At 50.7% G+C, this 19308-nt stretch overlaps 8 protein-coding genes across 8 annotated transcripts; 4 read left to right on the plus strand and 4 right to left on the minus strand.

The window, feature by feature from the left end:
* Positions 1-2: 2 nt before the first annotated feature.
* Positions 3-1157, plus strand: N7509_005258 (CIA30 family protein; the record flags this gene model as incomplete). The annotated part of the gene is made up of 3 exons (XM_056629895.1): positions 3-84; positions 142-375; positions 436-1157. The coding sequence occupies 3 exons, from the start codon at positions 3-5 to the stop codon at positions 1155-1157; spliced, it is 1038 nt and encodes a 345-aa protein (XP_056489197.1).
* Positions 1158-1354: 197 nt separating this feature from the next.
* On the minus strand, positions 1355-2419 carry N7509_005259 (phosphoribosylaminoimidazolesuccinocarboxamide synthase; the record flags this gene model as incomplete). Its single annotated transcript, XM_056629896.1, has 3 exons — positions 1355-1728; positions 1813-2188; positions 2270-2419. The coding sequence occupies 3 exons, from the start codon at positions 2417-2419 to the stop codon at positions 1355-1357; spliced, it is 900 nt and encodes a 299-aa protein (XP_056489198.1).
* Positions 2420-2649: 230 nt separating this feature from the next.
* Positions 2650-5301, plus strand: N7509_005260 (putative anaphase-promoting complex subunit Apc5; the record flags this gene model as incomplete). The annotated part of the gene is made up of 7 exons (XM_056629897.1): positions 2650-3355; positions 3404-3497; positions 3560-3974; positions 4033-4156; positions 4212-4318; positions 4371-4507; positions 4578-5301. The coding sequence occupies 7 exons, from the start codon at positions 2650-2652 to the stop codon at positions 5299-5301; spliced, it is 2307 nt and encodes a 768-aa protein (XP_056489199.1).
* Positions 5302-5734: 433 nt separating this feature from the next.
* On the minus strand, positions 5735-6316 carry N7509_005261 (uncharacterized protein; the record flags this gene model as incomplete). Its single annotated transcript, XM_056629898.1, has 2 exons — positions 5735-5999; positions 6117-6316. The coding sequence occupies 2 exons, from the start codon at positions 6314-6316 to the stop codon at positions 5735-5737; spliced, it is 465 nt and encodes a 154-aa protein (XP_056489200.1).
* A 667-nt stretch (positions 6317-6983) lies between these two features.
* On the minus strand, positions 6984-7863 carry N7509_005262 (cytochrome c oxidase subunit VIa; the record flags this gene model as incomplete). The annotated part of the gene is made up of 5 exons (XM_056629899.1): positions 7688-7863; positions 7572-7596; positions 7300-7459; positions 7224-7231; positions 6984-7029 (listed from the first exon to the last, which is right to left on the minus strand). Exons 1-5 carry the CDS (start codon positions 7854-7856, stop codon positions 6984-6986), a joined length of 408 nt encoding a protein of 135 aa, XP_056489201.1. The 5' UTR covers positions 7857-7863.
* A 316-nt stretch (positions 7864-8179) lies between these two features.
* On the plus strand, positions 8180-10425 carry N7509_005263 (DNA-(apurinic or apyrimidinic site) lyase APN2; the record flags this gene model as incomplete). The annotated part of the gene is made up of 6 exons (XM_056629900.1): positions 8180-8207; positions 8275-8287; positions 8339-8384; positions 8442-8574; positions 8626-9398; positions 9505-10425. 6 exons carry the CDS (start codon positions 8180-8182, stop codon positions 10423-10425), a joined length of 1914 nt encoding a protein of 637 aa, XP_056489202.1.
* A 1762-nt stretch (positions 10426-12187) lies between these two features.
* N7509_005264 (Mating type protein) lies at positions 12188-13382 on the plus strand (the record flags this gene model as incomplete). Its single annotated transcript, XM_056629901.1, has 2 exons — positions 12188-12629; positions 12679-13382. 2 exons carry the CDS (start codon positions 12188-12190, stop codon positions 13380-13382), a joined length of 1146 nt encoding a protein of 381 aa, XP_056489203.1.
* A 1376-nt stretch (positions 13383-14758) lies between these two features.
* Positions 14759-18734, minus strand: N7509_005265 (putative cytoskeleton assembly control protein Sla2; the record flags this gene model as incomplete). Its single annotated transcript, XM_056629902.1, has 11 exons — positions 14759-14845; positions 14991-16205; positions 16265-16414; positions 16475-17520; positions 17589-17773; positions 17835-17892; positions 18129-18286; positions 18357-18432; positions 18528-18545; positions 18620-18666; positions 18727-18734. 11 exons carry the CDS (start codon positions 18732-18734, stop codon positions 14759-14761), a joined length of 3048 nt encoding a protein of 1015 aa, XP_056489204.1.
* Between the last annotated feature and the right edge of the window lie 574 nt (positions 18735-19308).

Here is a 19308-nt window from a genome sequence, read left to right on the forward strand (position 1 = left end):
AGATGATTCCCACCCGGAGATTGGCCTCCCAGGCCGGCTTCTTCAGGCGTAGTGCTGAGGAGCTCGGTCGCCTGTCAAAAATCGGTATCGCATAATCCTACCCCGAACCTTCGTCCCATTCGCAAACTGACACAACTTCAGCCTTGAACGCTGAAGGCCTGCACACCCCCACAAAAGCCTATACCCTCCTCGACTTTGAAGATAGCTCATCTGTCGAGGGCTGCAAGACCATGGCCGACCGTGTCGTTGGTGGTTTCAGCACTGCCAGCCTGGACTACGACCCCGGTTTGCCTTCGGCAAATATCCCGCCGCATGCTCGATTCCACGGCAAGATCTCTACAAAGCTTCCGTCAAACTTTCGCGTCGACCGAACTGGTATGTATAAACATAAACTACGAATATCTCGGTGACTTGGAGCTAATTGTTATCGCGCAGGATACGCCGCCTTCCGCAATCAGGACCGCGGTGTCTGGCTCTTTGGCCGTCTCTATTGGGATCTCGATCCGTACTCCTACCTCGCCCTTCGCATTAAATCCGACGGCCGAAGATATACCGTGAACATCCAAACAGATTCAATCGTCGACACCGATATCCACCAGCACAGATTGTATACCCGACACCACCGCGTGCGCGGCACACCCACCGCCCCATTGCGCAATCCCTCCGAGTCTCGCGAGCATATAAATGAAATGTACCCGCACGGCCGTCCAGATGCCCTCTCCGATACTCCGCCCGAATCCACAATCATCTCCTCTTCCTCTTCAGCAACCACATCTGGCTCGACAGGCTGGGAAACAGTTCTCTTGCCTTTGACCTCCTTCGTCCGTACAAACTTCGGATACGTTGTGGAGCCACAGACTTCCATTATGCGTAATCGGGTCAAGAGCATTGGTATCGGTCTCACAGATCGCATCGACGGCCCGTTCGACCTGCGCATCCATAAGATTTGGGCGACGAATGGAATGGACGAGCACGATGCTGCGGAAGACAAGCTCATCTGCGGTGCCCATGCGCTTCCAGTTGATGAGGGTGTTCGTACAGGTTGGGCGGCATCTAAGCTGCTCGAGAAGGAAGCCGAGAAGGAAACCGGCGAGCAGCAGACATCTCAGACTAAGAAAAAGGGACTCCAGGGCCTACGATCAGAATGGGATGAGTGATGGACAACCAATGCAACTACGCCTCCTCCTTTGCGTTTTGCGTGTACAGTACAATATTTGAAATATAGCCCCAGCCTTGACCAGCAGAAAATACCAATGTTACATTTTCGATCACTCTTCGATATCATTTTCATCCTTTTCGCATATCAAAACTTCATGTATATCTAGAAAGGACAGGCAACGCCGGCGTTCGCAATTTATTGACCATCGGTGATCTTCTCCCAAGCCTCCTTGTACTTCTCAGCGGTCTTTTGCTGAATCTCCTCGGTCATCCGCACACCATCCTTACCCTTGAGACCCTCCGAGACAAGCCAATCCCGCAGGAATTGCTTGTCAAAGCTTGACTGGCCACGACCAATGGCGTATGAGTCCTTGGGCCAGAATCGGGACGAGTCTGGGGTCAAGACCTCATCGGCCAACACAACCTCGTTCGTCTCCTCGTCGACGCCAAACTCGAACTTGGTATCAGCGATGATCACCCCGCGCTTGTCCGCATATTCGTGCGCAACCTTGTACAATTGCACGGCCAGCGCCTCGACGGTTGAGGCATACTCTCCAAGGATCTTGGCAGCTGTACATTCGCCAATGTCAGTTCTCTAACTTAACTGGAAGAAGAAGAAAAGAAGCCTCTGGTAAAGCCTTGCGGGTCACGTACCTTGATCGGGGTGGATGTTCTCGTCGTGCTCGCCCTGCTCCGCCTTGGTGCTAGGGGTATAGATTGGACCATCGGGGAAAGCTTGGCTCTCCTGCAATCCCGGGGCGACCTTGATTCCGTGAACAGTGCCAGACTTCTTGTACTCGTTCCAGGCGGAGCCGGTGATGTATCCGCGGACGATGGCCTCAATGGGGAGGATGCGGAGCTTGCGGACTTGCATGCTGCGGTTCTGTAGCACGGGGCGCAAAGATTCAGGGATTTGAGGAGGCAGGTCGAGGGTGATGAAGTGTGTGCGCAGAGACGGGACGGCTTCCTTCAGAGCGTTGAACCAGGTGCGAGTGCAGAGGGTGAGCAGAACTCCCTTGTTAGGGATTCCCTGTAAGAAAATTGTTGTCAGTTATCAGGCTGTGATTTCCCGGGTTGAATTGAGCTATTGAATGAGAGGTAGAGCATGTACATTCTCCATGATCACATCGTAGGCAGAGATACGATCGGTTGCGACGAAGAGTAGGGTCTTGTCGTCGATTTCGTACAAGTCGCGAACCTTACCCCGGGCGACGAGGGGCAAAGCGCCTTGCAGATCGGTGGTTGTTAGAGCTTGGGACATTGTGGGGGGGTATACAATTGAGACGAAGGGTGTAAAATGTCTAAAAGTTGTAAATGCGTCATGCGGTTAATTTTTGGCGGGGCAGCGAGGGCGGTTGCGGCCTGAGGCGCTTATCCGCCTTTATCGCGTCGCGCGAACAACTTTAAGGTGACCTGCCGCGGATTTGGAGTTTATTGCTTGACTTTCCCTCGCGAGATTCAATATGGCCTGGTCGTGACCAGATAGAAACCATGGCCCGTTACTTGACACCCTGCAGAATCTCTCTGCTGTGTCTGATCACTGTTTACACGGATGGCGTCGTCCCCAACTCGTCCGCCATTCATGTGTTGTCCTTCCTCACCGCGGGTCTCTTCCCTTTAGATCCCGCCGATAAGCAATGGGAGAGTCATTACCTGCCCAGCATTGACGAATTAGAAGAGGTGCTTTCACATCATGAGTCCTCAATTCCCGGTCGCACGTTATGGGATTTATTTCTCAGGAAGTTATGGTCCCTCGACTCACTCGATGCTCTGGAGGAGTTCATGAACGAGGTCCTGCCATCCCTCTTGTCCAAGACGCGTGAGCAATTGATCCAGGAGCGTGATAGTGGTCTAGCCCCGGAAGAAGAGGGAATGCGCTTGTCTAGGAGCTCGCCGCTGGGTGCATTTGTGCGCAGAGCCTGTCTCGAATACACGCGGTTGCAGTTCCATGATTCGGTGACGTTGTGGACTGGATTTGTCAAGTACCGTCTACCAACATATCATATGTGGGCGCGGAGGAATCCATCGGATGAGCAGTCGCCGGTTGATATTAATTTGACCATGAATGGCTTGGATACCAGCAGCTACCTTTCGCAGGTGGTCTATGGTGATTTCGAGCAAGAAGTGCAGGACGATGGAATGGTTAGTGTCAAAGATGCAGAGCGACTGGTTGAGTTCCAGGTTGGCGAGCTACAAAGTATGTCGAGACTCCAAGGATGACAATTTTCTGTGCTAACGAGTACAGGACTGGGAGGCAGAGTTCCAGACGAGATGAGGACGCAACTGAAGCGTATCATGACCTCGGAGTCATCAGTTCCCATCTTAATGTATTATCTCGAGTACGTTCAATTGGCCCAATTAACCTAACCTCCCTAGCAGTAATTTCGCTGACAATATTCAGGTATCTCGATGCCTGGAAAGCTGGTGACTACACATCGGCTTTCGACAATCTTCATCGCTACTTTGACTACACTATGCACAGTAACCTTGACCGAAGTGCTTATCAATTTGCTCTGCTTAATCTCGCTATCATCCAAGCTGATTTCGAGTGCTTTTCCGAGGCCATATCCGCCGTGCAGGAGGCCGTCGCTATTGCGCGTGAATCGCACGACATGAACTGTCTCAACTTCTGTATGAGCTGGCTTTATCATTTTGGAAAAGCTTTCCCGGAACAAATGCGAGAAGTGCAGAATAGTGGCATGCTAGGCAATGAAAAGGAAGGCCTTGCATTTCTCAAAGCCAAGTCGAAGGAAACTGACATGTGGTCCCTTTTGAGTACCACACTAGTGAGCGAGGCAAAATTAGAGATGCAACAGGTATGCCTTGAATCGTTCTTCATTCATGGATTGAAGAAATCATGCTAATAGATTATAGGGTGAAAGTCTTGCCTCGATCGTTGAAACATTCGTACGAGCTTCTCATGTCAACATGACCAAAGGCCTCTCCACGTCGACGGGGTCGCATATGCAGCTACAAAGCATCATGTATGCCCGAATAGGTAGGATTCTCGTTTCCTGCTCCTTGTGAAACCCTTTGCTAACCCCACTCGACAGGGGCTACTCACCTATCTTGGCTAGATACTGAAGTATTCCGCGAATGTTATGCAGAGGGCTCACCCTATGATGACTTCGTCAAGCTCACGTTCCGAAATTGCCAAATCGTACGGTATTCCAACACACACCTCCATCACACATGCTAACCCCGCTCTTTAGCTCGCACAAAAAGGAAACTACAAGGAGTCCTTCGCACGAATGAACAAGGTCGAAGCAGACAGACTCCGTGCCTTCAAATACAACAACTCCTGGACCTACTATTCAGGCCTCCTCCAACTACAACGACAAATTTGCCGGTGAGAGCCTCCCCTTCACCATTTTTTCTTCCCAGTGACGCCTCTTATCTAACATGAATCCACTCTCCAGCGACGACAAAGTAGCGGTAGAGCACATCCTCGCCCAACTCCAAGCCGTCCAACTCCTAGAATTTGAAATGCGCCTCCTACTCGCCTTCCACACAATCGAATTCACAATCCGACAAGGCGACTACGGCCGCGCCCTCAAAATGGTCGAACAAGCCGCCCACTCAATGCAACCCGAAAACTTCGACGTCCACTCCCAAATCAAACTCCTCTGCCTAAAAGCGCGCATCCTCGAGAAATCCGGCCACCCACAAAGAGGATTCTCCCTCGCCATGCGCGCCGCCAGTATCGCCCACCGCTCCAAAATCCTCTTCGACCTCTGGGAATCAATTTGCACCCTCGCCGCCGTGCTAATCAGTTTGCGTGAATTTGAAGCTGCGGTCGAACTCGTTGAGAGCATTATGCCTCAGATTCTGGAATCGGAGGACTTTGCGCTCATTGCGCGCGCTTATTCGCTTCTTGTTGATGCGAATATGGGTATTGCGGGTGAGTTGTGGTCGACGATGGGGAGGAAAAGTACGCCGGTTCGGAAGGAGTATGTTAATCGGGCGATTGGGTATATTGATTCTGCGTATGATTCTTATGAGGAGATTGAGGATTTGCTGGGTCAGACGGAGATGATGGCTAAAAAGGCGACGGTCATGCATTTGACGGGTGATCCGGTCTTGGCTAATGATTATGCGGCGAAGTATTTGGATTTGCGCAGGCGGAGAGGCGCTGAGGTTTGAATATCATATCAATCGTTCTTTGTAATTTTAGAGGGTTGGCGTTTTTTCTTTCTCGCCGGGAATGGCATTTGTTATTTTTACCCCTTTCCTAAAGGAGGTTCTTCTCGAGATACATGAAGATATTCTTGATAAAATCAAGTTCGAAATTCCTTCGGAAAAACAGCAGCGATAGGAGAAATTAATACCCATTATTGATTTGGAATTGCATAACTTTTCAATGCTAAAACCCGAATGGCAAACCTTATCTATTGTTTTGATTTGATCATTGGTTTTTTTGAAGATCACTAATCTACCACCCTTCTCCAACAGTCGCTGTTATTGTCAATGTCATAATCATCATCATCATCGTCATGGTCAAGATATTCTCCGTCTTTCGTGCCAACCTTTCTCATCCCCACTCCTCTTCTTACACTCGCTCCACCACCTTGAGTGTCTACTCATCACTCTGCATTCTCCTTCTAATACCTGATCTTTGATACTCATCGATACCTTCATCATGAATCTCCTTGACAACTTTTTGAAGCGATGCGCCGATGTAAGCAGTAGCAAACCTGCCAGTAATTTCAATGCTGTGAGATGAAAATGGTCGAATCTTCAAGAATGAGGATTTTTCAGGGGCGATTGTGAGTGATTTGAGGTCTGTACGGTATGACTGGACTTTTTCTGAGGCACGAAGACAAAATTCTTCCATACAGGCTCTGGAATCGTCGTCAAGGAGACAAAGTCCAGGAACGGCGACGCGAATACACCGAAGGCGGGATACGTTGAACACGCCAATATCGTCAAGGAGTTTGGTTATAGCTCGAGGATCCTACCGGATGAGGTCAAAGCAGTTGCTGCCGTAAAGGATTGAGCTGGCCTCGTGCAGGATTGTCTTGTTTGTGAGCAGAAGGTTTGTCGCAATCCTTTCGTCGTTGTATCTTTTCCAGGGAATGATAGGCTCCCTGAACTGAAATAGATACTTGTAAATCTCATTGCGGAGTTCGGCGGGAAGATCGAGGAAGCTTGTTGCCATCTTTCTGGTTTTGTCCTTCGCAAATGTTTGATAGACGAAGTGGATGGACTCGAGTGAAGTCAAAGGTCGTATTTATCGGATGATAGGTGCTGTGATGCTCATGGATACGATCGAGGAGAAAACAGCGAAAGGAATGGCTTTCAACGAGTATGGTTAGCATGAGGATAAGGGGGAGGAGGAAGTAGAAATAGAAACAGAAGCAGCAACTAAATACAAACGGGAGCCCGGGAGTCTAAGGCATCCAGATGCCACAGCTATGTGAATCGTTACTGCGAACCTCAAGTCTCACACGACAACAGCAGCCTTCAGACAACACATATAAAACGGAAGTCTCGAGCCATCTCAAGGTCACGGAAAATCCACCTACAGATCCACTACGAAGCAAACATCCCAAGACCAGCACCGGTAAAGAAAAACAATCAAAAGAAACAAAAGAAATATCAAGATTGAATTGATAGAATACGACAAAGTCCCACTTCATTCTGTTAATCACACATCCCCGGACCAACCACCTAGTAACAGGTACTGGCAGGCTCTATTTCCCGTGAAACATCAGCGCGATAGAGATACATATACAGTGGCAAGGATGTCTTCTCCAATGTGGCGCGTCAAGGGCTCGATTCACGGGATTTGTTGCAGATTTTGTTGCACGTTGTAGACGTTAGACTTAGGTGGGCTTGTCCTTGACGTGGTAGTTGACTTCGGAGTTCCAGCTAAGAAGTCGTTAGTGGGGTGCTTTTCTCAAAGAATGGGTCGTGGGTGGAGCAAGGGAGTCAGTCAATCTGTCTGTCTGTCTCCGGGGGTTTATGGGCAGTGTGTCAATGAAATTCCCGGCGCAAAGGCAGAGAATCTGGTTCCTGCTCAAGGCGTGGAGTGGATATAATATCATCGGGCAATTGAAACTCACAAGATAGTCTAGCGAAATGAGTTAGTAAACACGATATCATTTTGGGTTGGGGGATTGCGGAGGTATAGAAACTCACCTTGTCACCATCTCCCCAGGGGTAGTTCTTGCTGCGGATGTTCTGGTAGGGGTACTCGGTACGCTCCTCGAGAGGGGCCATGTGCTCCCAGTGCTCCCAGTGCTCGTTCCACAGGTAGTAGGCGTTCAGGCCACCGCCAATGAGGCAGGGGATGACAGCGCTGCAAAAGACACAAGTTAGCATTATTCGAGGACCGTTCGTTGGCATCGTGCAAGGCATTCTAGCTCTCTCGCTCTGTCTCGAGGGGGAGTGGTTTGGTCGGGAGTGCGTACAAGATGGAGAGCTTGCGCCACAGGTCTATGAAGCCAATTGAGTCAGTACAAAGCCCGCAAGTCGGCCTAGAGCCACAGGATATCCATCCCGCGGGAGGAATTCGAGCTGCACGTACCGCTGGTGGAGGCGGCGTGGTGCTTGACAGCAGCACGCTCACGGTTGAACTCGTTGTCGACGATCCACTCGGGCTTAGCCTCGGCGGAGTTGAAGCGGCGCTGAACGGTCTGGCGGACCGGAGTCGAGCGCGTAGCACGCTGGGACAGACGGGCGGCGTTGCGGAACATGGTGGGTTGGGGGTTGGAGTGGAGGGTTCTGTGGAAGAGAGATCGGGGGGGGTCATACGTTGAAATTGAGGCCGCTTTAGTGGACTCCCGTAAATCGCCGGCTTATGTAACTCGACGTCACTCCACACTCACGTGATATCGAGCTTTCCACGACGGCAGGGCGACCTCGGTCTGTTTATTTAGTTTGGGGTTTATTGCTTTCGTGCATCGTGTCTGCGAATTAAGACGAGGTAATCTTGCTTTCCACGAAGAGAGTCTCTTTCAGGGCTTTTCTGTGGCTGCGCTGCTGGACATGCTGCTGTGTGGAAAAGGAGCTGTTGGCCATGGGGTTTCGCATAACCACCTGGAATGGTAAGCTTTTCCCGTTCTTTTGGATGATGGACTGTATGATGTTCAGATGCTGATATATGTTTGACAGTGAACGGCATTCGGTATGTGGCTAGAAAGCCGAAGGGATCAAGCTTCAACTAACAACTCTCCAGAAATCCATTCTCCTACGAACCATGGAGAGGGACTAAGACCTTTGAGGTGAGACACTTGATCCTGTGGACCCGAGAAACAATTTACTAATTCATCTATGTACAGTCCATGTTTGATATCTTGGAGTCGGATATTGTGGTTTTCCAAGAAACCAAAATCCAGCGAAAAGACCTCCGAGATGATATGGTCCTGGTTCCCGGGTGGGACTGTTATTTCAGCCTTCCCCGCGTCAAAAAGGGCAAGTATCCTTCTTCAAGGACTTTGCCTTACCCTTGCTAATTACCCACAGGCTACTCTGGCGTGGTGATATACACGCGCAACGCGACTTGCGCACCCATTCGTGCCGAAGAAGGTATCACGGGAGTCCTTTGTCCGCCAAATTCATCGCTACCTTTCCGCGAGCTACCTTCAGACCAACAAATAGGCGGCTACCCTACAATTGAACAGCTCACGCGGTCTAACTCACAAATTGGGGATGATTCCGCAGAGGAAAACGACGACGATAGCCCAGCGGCCGAACCAAATATCGATGCGGCAACTCTGGATTCGGAAGGACGTTGTGTGATTCTCGAGTTTCCAGCATTTGTCTTGATTGGAACCTACTGTCCTGCGTACCGGGATGAAAGCCGCGACTCCTTTCGAATGGACTTTCTCAATGCTCTCGATGCTCGGGTCCGGAACCTCACTGCCATGGGCAAGCGGGTATTCCTCACTGGAGATATCAACATCTCAAAGCTCCCCATTGACTCGGCACATGCTATTGAAGGTATTCGCAAGTGTACCACGACACAGGAGGAATTCTTGTCCAGTCCGCCGAGGAAATTATTCAACGAGTTGCTCTCTGATGGCGAGGTGGTCGGGGAACGCGAGGCCGGGCGGGAGCAGCCAGTCCTCCATGATATCTGCAGATCGTTTCATCCAGAACGTACTGGCATGTACACGTGCTGGGACACGAGGCTGAATACACGGCCGGGAAATTATGGGTCGCGGATTGACTACGTGTTGTGTAGTCTGGGGATGCGTGATTGGTTTTCCAGTTCCAATATTCAGGAGGGATTGATGGTATGTTTTCTCAAAGCTGGCGCGCTTTCCCTCGGACCTTGAAATTTTCAGACCTCGAAGTAAACAAACAAACGTGTCTATTCTAACGATTCTTTCCTCCCTCCAGGGCTCCGATCATTGTCCTGTCCACGCCGTCTTCAAAGCCGAAGTATCCCACAACGATGAAACGATCCACATCAAAGATCTCATGAACCCCTCTGGGACGTTCAAGGGCGGCGAACGTCAACAAGAGTATTCTTCGAAGTACATGTTACCCACGTCTGGACGACTCCTCCCAGAATTTGACGTGGACAAACGAAGGAGCATCAAGGATATGTTCTCTCGGAAGCCTTCGAGCGCACCAAATGTAAATTCTACTCCTACGGCATCGAATACGCCCAGCTCGAAGGAAGTTGGCGATGCCTCGACTCCACTCGCTCAAAACGGGGGTCCGCCATCGCTATCGCGCAAAAGATCACAGCCTCCCTCGATCTCACCCATCAAACGCTCCAAGTCCTCCGCGACGCCCTCCGGGACTGCGACCTCCGGCCAGAAAACATTGGCTGGGTTTTTCAAACCAAGGTCCGCCGGAAGCAGCACAGCTTCTCCGGTGCGATCCGGAACCTCCCAGATGTCCCCTCCAGCCTCCGGAACAACGAGCAGCATCGAAGCGCGCTCTACAACAGATGACGTGTCTTTCCAAATACCCTCGGCGGCACCGGGGAGTGTGTCCGTCGCGTCTACCGAAACCCCAACCGGTGATCTCACGCCCAGCAAGCTCGGAGACGACCTGGTGATCGACCCGATCGTCAGCAAACAAGACTGGGGCAAGCTTTTCACGAAAAAGCCCGTCCCCAAATGCGATGGACATCAGGAACCGTGCATCAGTCTTACCACGAAGAAACCGGGCATGAATCAAGGTCGCGCCTTTTGGATTTGCCCTCGGCCCCTCGGGCCCAGCGGAGAGAAAGAGAAGGGCACGCAGTGGCGATGCCCGACATTCATCTGGTCCAGTGATTGGAATTCATCGGCATCAACGGAGTCCTAGAACATGGGATAGGAAAGGAAGTTCCCAGTCGTAGATCAAGATACCCATTTCATCGTGGTTTGGTGGTCAATATACATACAATTTGCCTATCACTTTTTTTTCTCGCATTTTTCCTCTTTTTTTTCTTGGCCTGTAGATTTCTTGGTGTTACACGGTCGAGAAACAATGCTAATGACTCGAGCGACTTGCAGGTACCCGCAGGTCTCCGTCCACCCATTCATCTGTTCATACATTCATCCATTCACAGGTACTCGCATCAATTGCGGTGGTGGCCTAACGCAGCAGGGATTATTTCGATTCACTGGTAGCTCCCCTTTTACAGGTATGTACAACACCGCCCACACTTAGCGTGTTAATTTTATTGATTCTATGCGATTGAATTGATGGATTGGAATTAATTTTGTGGTTTTGCGAATTGAAGTTCTGAGCTAACATTGGGCAGATCCACCGAGTCTGGGGGATTGACAGTACTAAAGACTACTCTAAAGATTAAGTGGAGAGGGCAACTCCACTCCTTCCTGTCAACCTCATCTCAACCTCATCTCATCACATCGACCCAGGTCTTTAGCCATTTTCTTTGTCTACAAGAAATCGAACCGGATTTTGTGCCAATAAAATAACATTAATTCTACCCAACACCCGTTCTCAGTGGCGCAATGGGCCGCCACCGAGGATCAAAGAAACAAAGAAGATGGAAACTCGGTGGGCCCAGGGGAGGCCCGCAGTGAATAAAAGAGCTCCCCCATCTCCTCCCAAGAACATTCTGCAATTCTCCTGGATTCTCAATAACAGAGACCGTTGACTCATACTCAATTGTCCTGGAAATTCACAATCAACAGCTGCCTAGCCAACGGTGTGGATCACAGGCCATTGTTTGCAGCCTCAATAAACCACCAGATCCGCCTATCACCGGATCGCCTCACCCAGTATACAAACTTATACAAACTGTCTCAGGCGACTGTGCAAACTCACAAGCCCTGTTGTTGTTGTCCTCAGACACGGTGCCCCTATTTGTTTACCTTTCTGTCTCCTCTCTCTTCTCTTCCTCTTTCCATCGACTTCATTTTTCCCCCACCCCCATACCCTTTGCCCAATACCGCTCTCAAGCCGATCACCTCACTCCTCATATCCCATTCTCTCTTTGACGAGGCCTTCGTCAGCACCTCGCTTTCAGCAGGTCAGGTCCCCTCGTCACAGACCATCTTAGACCTTCTCTCACCTCCTCCCATCCGACTCAGAACTCACAGACCTTCTATCCAGGAACGTAACGCTCCAACAAGCGTGGCGATCCGGTTGACTTCTGTTCTCTGACGCCGTTTCGGACCAAAAGGTTCAAAAAGGACCTTCCAAAATCCGCCAACTCCAATCCTCTCATCCGAATCAGGATTCTCAACCGTCTCCCAGAGACCGCAACGCTCAAAAAGGCGTACCAAACCACCCGAAATCCAGCTCTCACGCGGATTCTCATCTCCTTTTCCCGACTCTCATCGACAACCGCCCCTCTCGATCCAACCCAGCATCCGCAGGTCTTCTCTCCGGCGAACGTAACGCTCCTCCAGACGTGGCGAACCGGTTTGATTCCTTGCGCTTTGTCGAGGATTCATCCTTTTCTTTGACCCTCCTCTCATCTCCCAAGAGGATATCTGGGTCAGTTCTTTCTTCACTTGGGTACGGTGACCGTCAAGCTTGGTCTTCGTGCGATTTCTTCACAGTCGCTACTTGCAATTGAAAAAAATCTCCTTCTCAATCATAATTTTCTGCAATGGCGGCTACCGAACCCATTCAGCGAAACCACACCCGACTCATCCCGATAATTTCTCAAAGCGACGAGGACAGACGAATCCGAGAGGAAGCAGAATGGACTCCTACCATACTGCGCTTCTTTGACTATTTGACGGCCGTTCCAGTTGATCGTGCTTTCCGAATCCTGGGATTGTGGACGGCGGAGCTGACTTTTGAGGACTTTGCTGCCACGATGGTCGCTAAAATCCCAACAAGCTGGTTTTCCGAAACACATTATGCACCAGTCGGCCCTCGTCTGGTTTTCGCCAACAACCGGCTATCCCTGGAGCAGTCCCAGGAATCAGATCGGGCCCCGCTCATTTTACCCTTCCATGTGTTCTCCAACCCGAGCGAGCAGATCAGTCCTCCGCCGGGGCCTCCCTCCAAACGCAGAGCTCTTAACTGCTTTATGGCGTTTCGCAGTAAGTAATTCCACATATTCATTCTTTTGTTCCATGCTAAAAGTTTTAGGTTACTTTTCTGGCATTTTCCCTGGCATTCGCCAGGCGACGAAATCTAGTCTGCTGAGTGAAATTTGGAAGACTGATCCACTCAAGTCCCACTGGTCACTTTTGGCAAGGGCATACACAATCATCCGCGACAATTTCCGGATGGAAGACCCCACCCTGCCCCTGTTCATTCGACTTGTTGCCAATTACATGGGAATGCCCTTGCCCCGAGCCTACTTGGCTCTGTGTGGTTTTACTGTCGAGCTGCAACTATTCCCAGAGCGGAGATACAAGGTCCATGGTCCAAATCTGAACGAGCGGATTATTCCACATGTCCGTACGATCGAAATCAGTGAAATTGTGGCGTTTCTTCAAGCCAGTGAACTCTACCAAATGGAGCAATATCCAAGTTCCATTTGGCCGTATGAGAATTCTCCTCGTGAGAATGGTCAAATGGCGGTTCGTATCGACCCTGATCAACCTGTGATTGACGATCCCCTTGCCGGTCTCTTTGATGAACGAAACTGGGAACTCGACCTGGAGGACACATACTCTGTTGTCGATGACAGTTTGGACCCCGACCAGGACTTAGTTTACTGGCCCGCCATTGACCTCAACAGCCTGGCACGTTTCGATGACGAGCGGATGGAGACTTCTGACGGATACCGCGCCAGACGGAATGACGGTTCAATTTCTGGCGTGCCCCCGCTTCCTAGCAACAGCTAGGTTTTCTATCACCCATCGCGATTTCAGCTATAACGAGTTGATGCATTGGTCAATACACACAGCAAAGAAAACAAGTCACAGTTCACGAAAGGAAAGTAAGTTTCAGTATGCGCAAGGAAAGCATATCTATCGTCTCCAGACTCACACACGACACCTCGCACTTAACAAACCTCGCCGGAAAGACAGCAGTCAGACAGGTCTTGTTGAACAACTCCGAAAAGGATTGATGGGGTCCACCACGGCGCGCCGGTCACCATTCGCGTTCTGAATCATCATACCCATCTATATAACACCACCTCCCGAGGTACTCGTGTGTTGTCTGCCCGTTTCCTGTTGCGTTATTCCCCCATTCCCCATTCCCCATTTCTTTTTTTTTCTTTTTTGTTTTTTTGTTTTTCTCCTTATTGTTAGCGATGTACATTAGTATATACACTCAAAAAAAAAAAAAAACCTCACAAAACAAAAGTCCCGGATGTCTTGCACATCCTTTCTTTCTCCACCGTAGTCTTGTAGATTCCATAGACCTCCAGTGATCTCCGCAATCAAGATTACCTTGAATCTAAAAGGTCCCATCCATCCTTGCGCCGTTCGAGATCCGCAAGTTGGAATCGGGGCCTTTTCGCAGATCATCTCGAATGTAGATTTTAGTAGGAGAGACAGGAGGATGAGATGGAACATGGAACATGAAGATGAAGGAAGAGGATGGAGATTTATGCGATGGAGGAAATCTTCACGCTATATCTACCTATCTACTATAATGACAAACGGCATGCCCTGGGTGCAATCGCCAACAGAAAGAAACTTGAATAAAAGCAAATGCAATGCAGACAAGGATATCCTAGTCATGCGTGCATGAAGTCACGGCGTGAGCTGACCATGCCGCTAGGCCTGACGCTGATCGGGTTCAGTAGAATCTTCGTAGCGTGGAGAGAATTCGAGTCGGGTTGGGTATAGGAGTAGTAGATACATACGTATACACATCTCCTATTCGAAGCTACGAGGCACGAGAGAGCGGAGGAGCGGGATCATCACCGTCTACGTAGGTACGTGTTACATACCGGGCTACAGACATCTGCCAAGTCGGAAACGAAGTCGAAAGAACTTGAAAGAAAGAGGGAGAGACTTGATACATTCGCTGGTCTCGATGATAGAAGCTAAAGACAAGGACGAGCGATATTTGTAGAGGACAAGAAAGGGGATCAGGATCAATACTTTGGATTGGGGGCAAGAAAAGATAAGATAAGACAAGACAAGAGATCCCATTTCCCCGAGAGGGAGATAGTTCCAGGATATACACAGTGGAAAGTGGAAAGGGGGCCAATCATTGCGAAACGACGATGGCGAAGGACGAGGGTAAATCAAAAGAGAGATTCGGTTTACTCCTCCTGGTATGAGATCTTGCGCATTTCGCCGAGGCGTTGGCGGGCGCGGGCGAGTCCGTTCTCCAGTTGTAGGATTTCGACCTGGAATTTTTATCAAGGTTAGCGGTTTGGTTCGACACATGGTAAAGGACCGACCGGTCGTGGGTGGATGGGGATGGGGATGGGGATGGGGAGGGGGGAGGGGAGGGGAATGATAGTGGAAGAGAAGTAGTTGAAAGATACGTACCTGCTGCTCCATCTCGCGCACCTTGAACTCGTGAGAGCTCAGGGTCGCGTAGTCCTCCGCCTCATTATCACCGCTGTGCTTCTCCTTGATGATATCCTGCACTTGTCGCACCAAGGCGCGGCAAGCGGCTCCAACGGCCTTGCTAGCACCCTCCAGTCGGTCCTGGGACTTGCTCATGAAGGTAGCCTTGACACGACTAGCGGCGACGAGCTGGGCAGTGCTGGCGGCGACGTCGTTGGACGCAACGATGAGTTGTTCGGGCGAGTTGCGACCGGAGATGACACCATCAGCGGTCTCGATCAAAGTGTTGGTCGAACCGGCAACGGCCTTGGCTGCGGAGATCAAACCCTCTGTCCAGCGGTTGTTCTTCTTGTAGAAGGCTGTTTTGGAAGCGCTACCGCGGCCCTCGCGAACAATTTCTTCCTGCGAGACGGTGGCGGCCTTGATCAGCTCTGCGATCGCAGTGGTCACGGCAATAGCAGCGGCCAGGATGGAGTCACTGATGCGAAGCTCGTAGGTAGAGTAGCCATCACGGGGCTTGTTCTTGAGCTTGGCCAGGCGCGCGGCAGCGGCCTCAATTGCATCGGCGGCCTTTGTGAGTTCGGAATCGACGAGGTCGCCGAGATCGCCCTTGGTGCTGATCTTGCTGCTCTTGGGGGTGAAGGACTCAACCAGCTTCGACAGGGACTGCAGGTCTCGCTGCACTTCCAGGTTATTGTTGATGACGACGTCGGTCTTGTGGTCGGCCTCCATGCCCTCAAGGCGGAATGACTGCAGGCCGCGGAAGAAGCGGACTGTAGCCTGTGCGGACTTGCGAGCCGCGCCAAACAGTTGATCCGAGCTCTTGTCATCGTTGGCAAAGCGGGACAGACCCTTGGTGTTGCTCAGCGTATCGGCAATTGAGCCTGAGAAGACGGATACTGTGCGGATGATCTCGGCGTGCGGGCTGTTGGGTCCATCGGCGATGAAGTTGTTAAAGGCGGTTGAGAATTCGGTGGCGGAAGCCGCGGCCTTCTCGATCTGTGACAGCACGTATGGAGGCGAGGCATTCTGGTTACCGGCTTGCATGGACGAGTCCAGCTCATACATCGCGTCGTCTACGCGCTGTACACCGGCTTGCAGCACAGAGTCAATGATATCGTTGATCTTGGCCACCGTTCCGTGAAGCACTGTGTCGATTTGGCTGTCAAGCGCATGGTCCACATCACCTTGGTTCTAAAAGTTTCATCGTTAGAAAAAGACGGAGGCAAAATCTTCGCAGTGGTGTAACTAACCAGCTTCAGCTCCTCCAGCTCCATAAGAGCCTGCTCCATACCAGACTTGTAAACCTCAATCTCCTCATCCTTTTCTTGGAGAGCGAGATCGTGGTCTCCCGAACGTTCGGAGTTGCGGCCTTGAATGTCCTCCAAAGCACGGTTTTTATTCTAAAAAAAAGAAGTTAGTCACTGGCACCACCATGAGTGTAAAAAAGGAACAATTCTTACCCGAAGAGCCTCTTCCAAGTCGGCCATCTCACGATTATACTTGGACAGCATAGATGAGATCTCAGTGCCCTTTGATCGCTCAGCGTTCTCAGCACGGTCAATCGCCATGCGGAGCTCCCGCTTAAGCTTCTCCAAATCTTCCTTGTTGGTACCAGAGACACGGTCCTTGTCGTGCAAAGCACGATCACGCTCCCGAATCATATCAGCCAGCTCCAAGTTCTTGGTCTTGAGCTCGCGCTCCAGCTTTTCGCGGCGGTCAATCGCCTCCTGTGCGGATGCGGCCTTGATCTTCAAGCTCTTGGTAGTCGTCAAGAGATCCAGATGCTCTTGTCGCAGCTGCGAGTAGAGCTTGGCGAGGGCTTCATACTTGGATCGCCAGGTGTTAACCTGTTCCTGTAGAGCCCGGATTTGTTCGTCCTTGGAGGAGTTTTGCAGATTGATGTTCGAATTCAGGTTGTTCATCTGTTCCTCCAAGTCCTTAACACGGCGGTCATACTGCTGAAGCATTAGCTGATCCCGCTCGTACTGCGCACGCGCGTTCAGATTCTCTTGCTCCAGCTCAGCCAAGCGACCTTGGGTATGTGTTTGGTATTGATCGCGAAGGAGTTGCTCTTGTGCCAAGCGTTGCTGCTCAGCCTGCTGGCGCTGCTGTTCCTCGAAGTCAAGCTGGGCTTGTTGTTGGTGAGCCTGCTGCTGACGCTGCTGCTCTTCCCACTGCTGCGCCAAACGGGCTTGCTCGGCCTCATATTCTTCTTGCTGGCGTCTCGCCTCGGTGGTCCAGAAGTCGCTGATGGGCTCTGGCTCGGCGGCCACCTTGGGTGGGGGAGAAGGCTGAGCTTCCACCTCCCTGGCTGGGCGTCTGGGCAGAGCTGGTCGCTCGTCATCTTCTCCCAGGAGACTTGGTGGATCCTGCGGCAATTTGGGGATGGTGATTAGACTGGTAAGATAACGGAGGTTCGAGCACTCGTAATAGAATCGAACAAGACGGTGATGCTGGGCATCGTAACGGCCTCGGAGCGGTTCAAGGGCTTCATCATCACCAGTGGCTTTTGTAGGGTTAAAGGGTCAGCAATTTCGCAAGAAGAGTCTGGGAAGATAAGGAAAAGAAACATACTTGTGTGCATAGCTCGCAGCATGCTAGTGATGAACTTATAAATTCCATAGCTCTCCTGCACAAGCGGCACCAAGGCAGAGATACGGCACTCATTGTGAGTACCAGATTGGAAATGCGAGAAGATCAGCTTCTGGAAAGCATCGATCTGGTCCTGCAGGGTCATAAGATCGGTAATAGTCTCATAACTATAGATCCGTCAGCACTTGATCCGCAATGGATTTGCAAAGGACAAAGGCTCATGCGCACCCTTCATTCGGATCATTGATCGTCTTCAAACTGATATATTCCTCATATTCAAACAATCCTGGTTTCGTTAGCCCGGGTCTCGGCTTTAAATCGGAGTGTCAGGGAGAACGTGCCGTTGAATTCAGGATGATTGCGGTGGAAATTGAGCTTTGACTCGAGGAAGAAGACGTATTCGCGAATAAGCGGGGCATATCCTAACAACAAAGTACCATGTCAGCGCATCTCTCGTATATACAACCGTCGGTCCAGAGTGTGATCGACAGAGGGGGAAAGGGAGTTGCGCAAATATCTTACCGCATACACCATCGCCTCCAACTCCTCGCATCAAGCTGTCAACCCAATTGGAGTGCTGCTGCGCCTCGCGCACGACGATCGGGTGACCCTCCTGGAGAACCTTGTGTATCGTGATGAGGGCCTTGAATGTCTGGACCTCGTCGGCGAGAACGGGCTGCCTGCAATTGACAATTCCTGGTCAGTAACTATCATCCCTTGGTTATATCATTGTATCCTCGAACGACATACACTTTCATGCCGGCCCAGAAAGCCGCCGACGACTTATGGTCCCACGTGTAGACAATGCAGCTTCGCACATGTTTCCCTGCAAATAGTGTGGAGTGTTAGACGCAAAGTTCGATATTCTTCGTAATTCTTCTTTCTTCGAAAGGATAGCGAGAGAGCGCAATCAGGACGTACGTTTGGGAGCGGTTTCCTCTATCATGCGGGTAGAACGGTTAGCCTCCGGGGATTCCTTAAGCAACTTCTCACAGTCTTGAACAAGCTCTTACCGATACTAGTGGCCTTTCGGATATTGATGGCCAGATCAGCCTCCGTTCTAGATCGTCCTTGTTAGTCGTGTGCTCGCTCAAAGGGAGCGAATTGGGGTTCCGCGTACCGACTCATCTTGACCGGGGGGCAATGCGGGACAAGCTCAGGGGCAACCTGGAAAGGAAGTCGTAGCTTCGCGACAGATTCCCAAGTCCGGACAGCGCGGTATTATCAAAGAGAGCGCCGACCGGAGAAGATGAAGGTTAAGTGTAGAGGAGAAGTTGGAGTCGCACGTGGAGTGCAATGACGTTGGGGGGGAAAGCTGGCGCCTGTCAGTCTTGGCGACGCCTAAGCCCGTCCATCCCTTGTCGAGTGCGGTGAGAATCACCACTGCGCCACGTTCAAAGGCAACGTAATATCTACTGGTACAAGGTATTTACAAAAGTATATATTACTCTTACAATATACCGCAGAATATAAATGAAGATGATCTGAATTCCTAAATCTAAATTCGGTCCTGTCATACCACGGCCCAAAGAATATCTCAACTTTATACAACCAGGGCCGGGTATTGCCATACTTAAGGAGCCCCATAAAACACAATCCTCCATCCTGCTACTGCAACGCAAAGCTAAGATGGAGTCCATAGCAACAGAGAATAAAAGCCAAAATAGAATAAGATAGAATAAAAAGAGCACCTTCAACGCCA

This window comes from Penicillium cosmopolitanum, assembly GCF_028827165.1.
Source record: "Penicillium cosmopolitanum strain IBT 29677 chromosome Unknown utg000006l:49.0-5199605.0:1.0-5204138.0, whole genome shotgun sequence".
Classification (NCBI taxonomy): Eukaryota; Fungi; Ascomycota; class Eurotiomycetes; order Eurotiales; family Aspergillaceae; genus Penicillium; species Penicillium cosmopolitanum.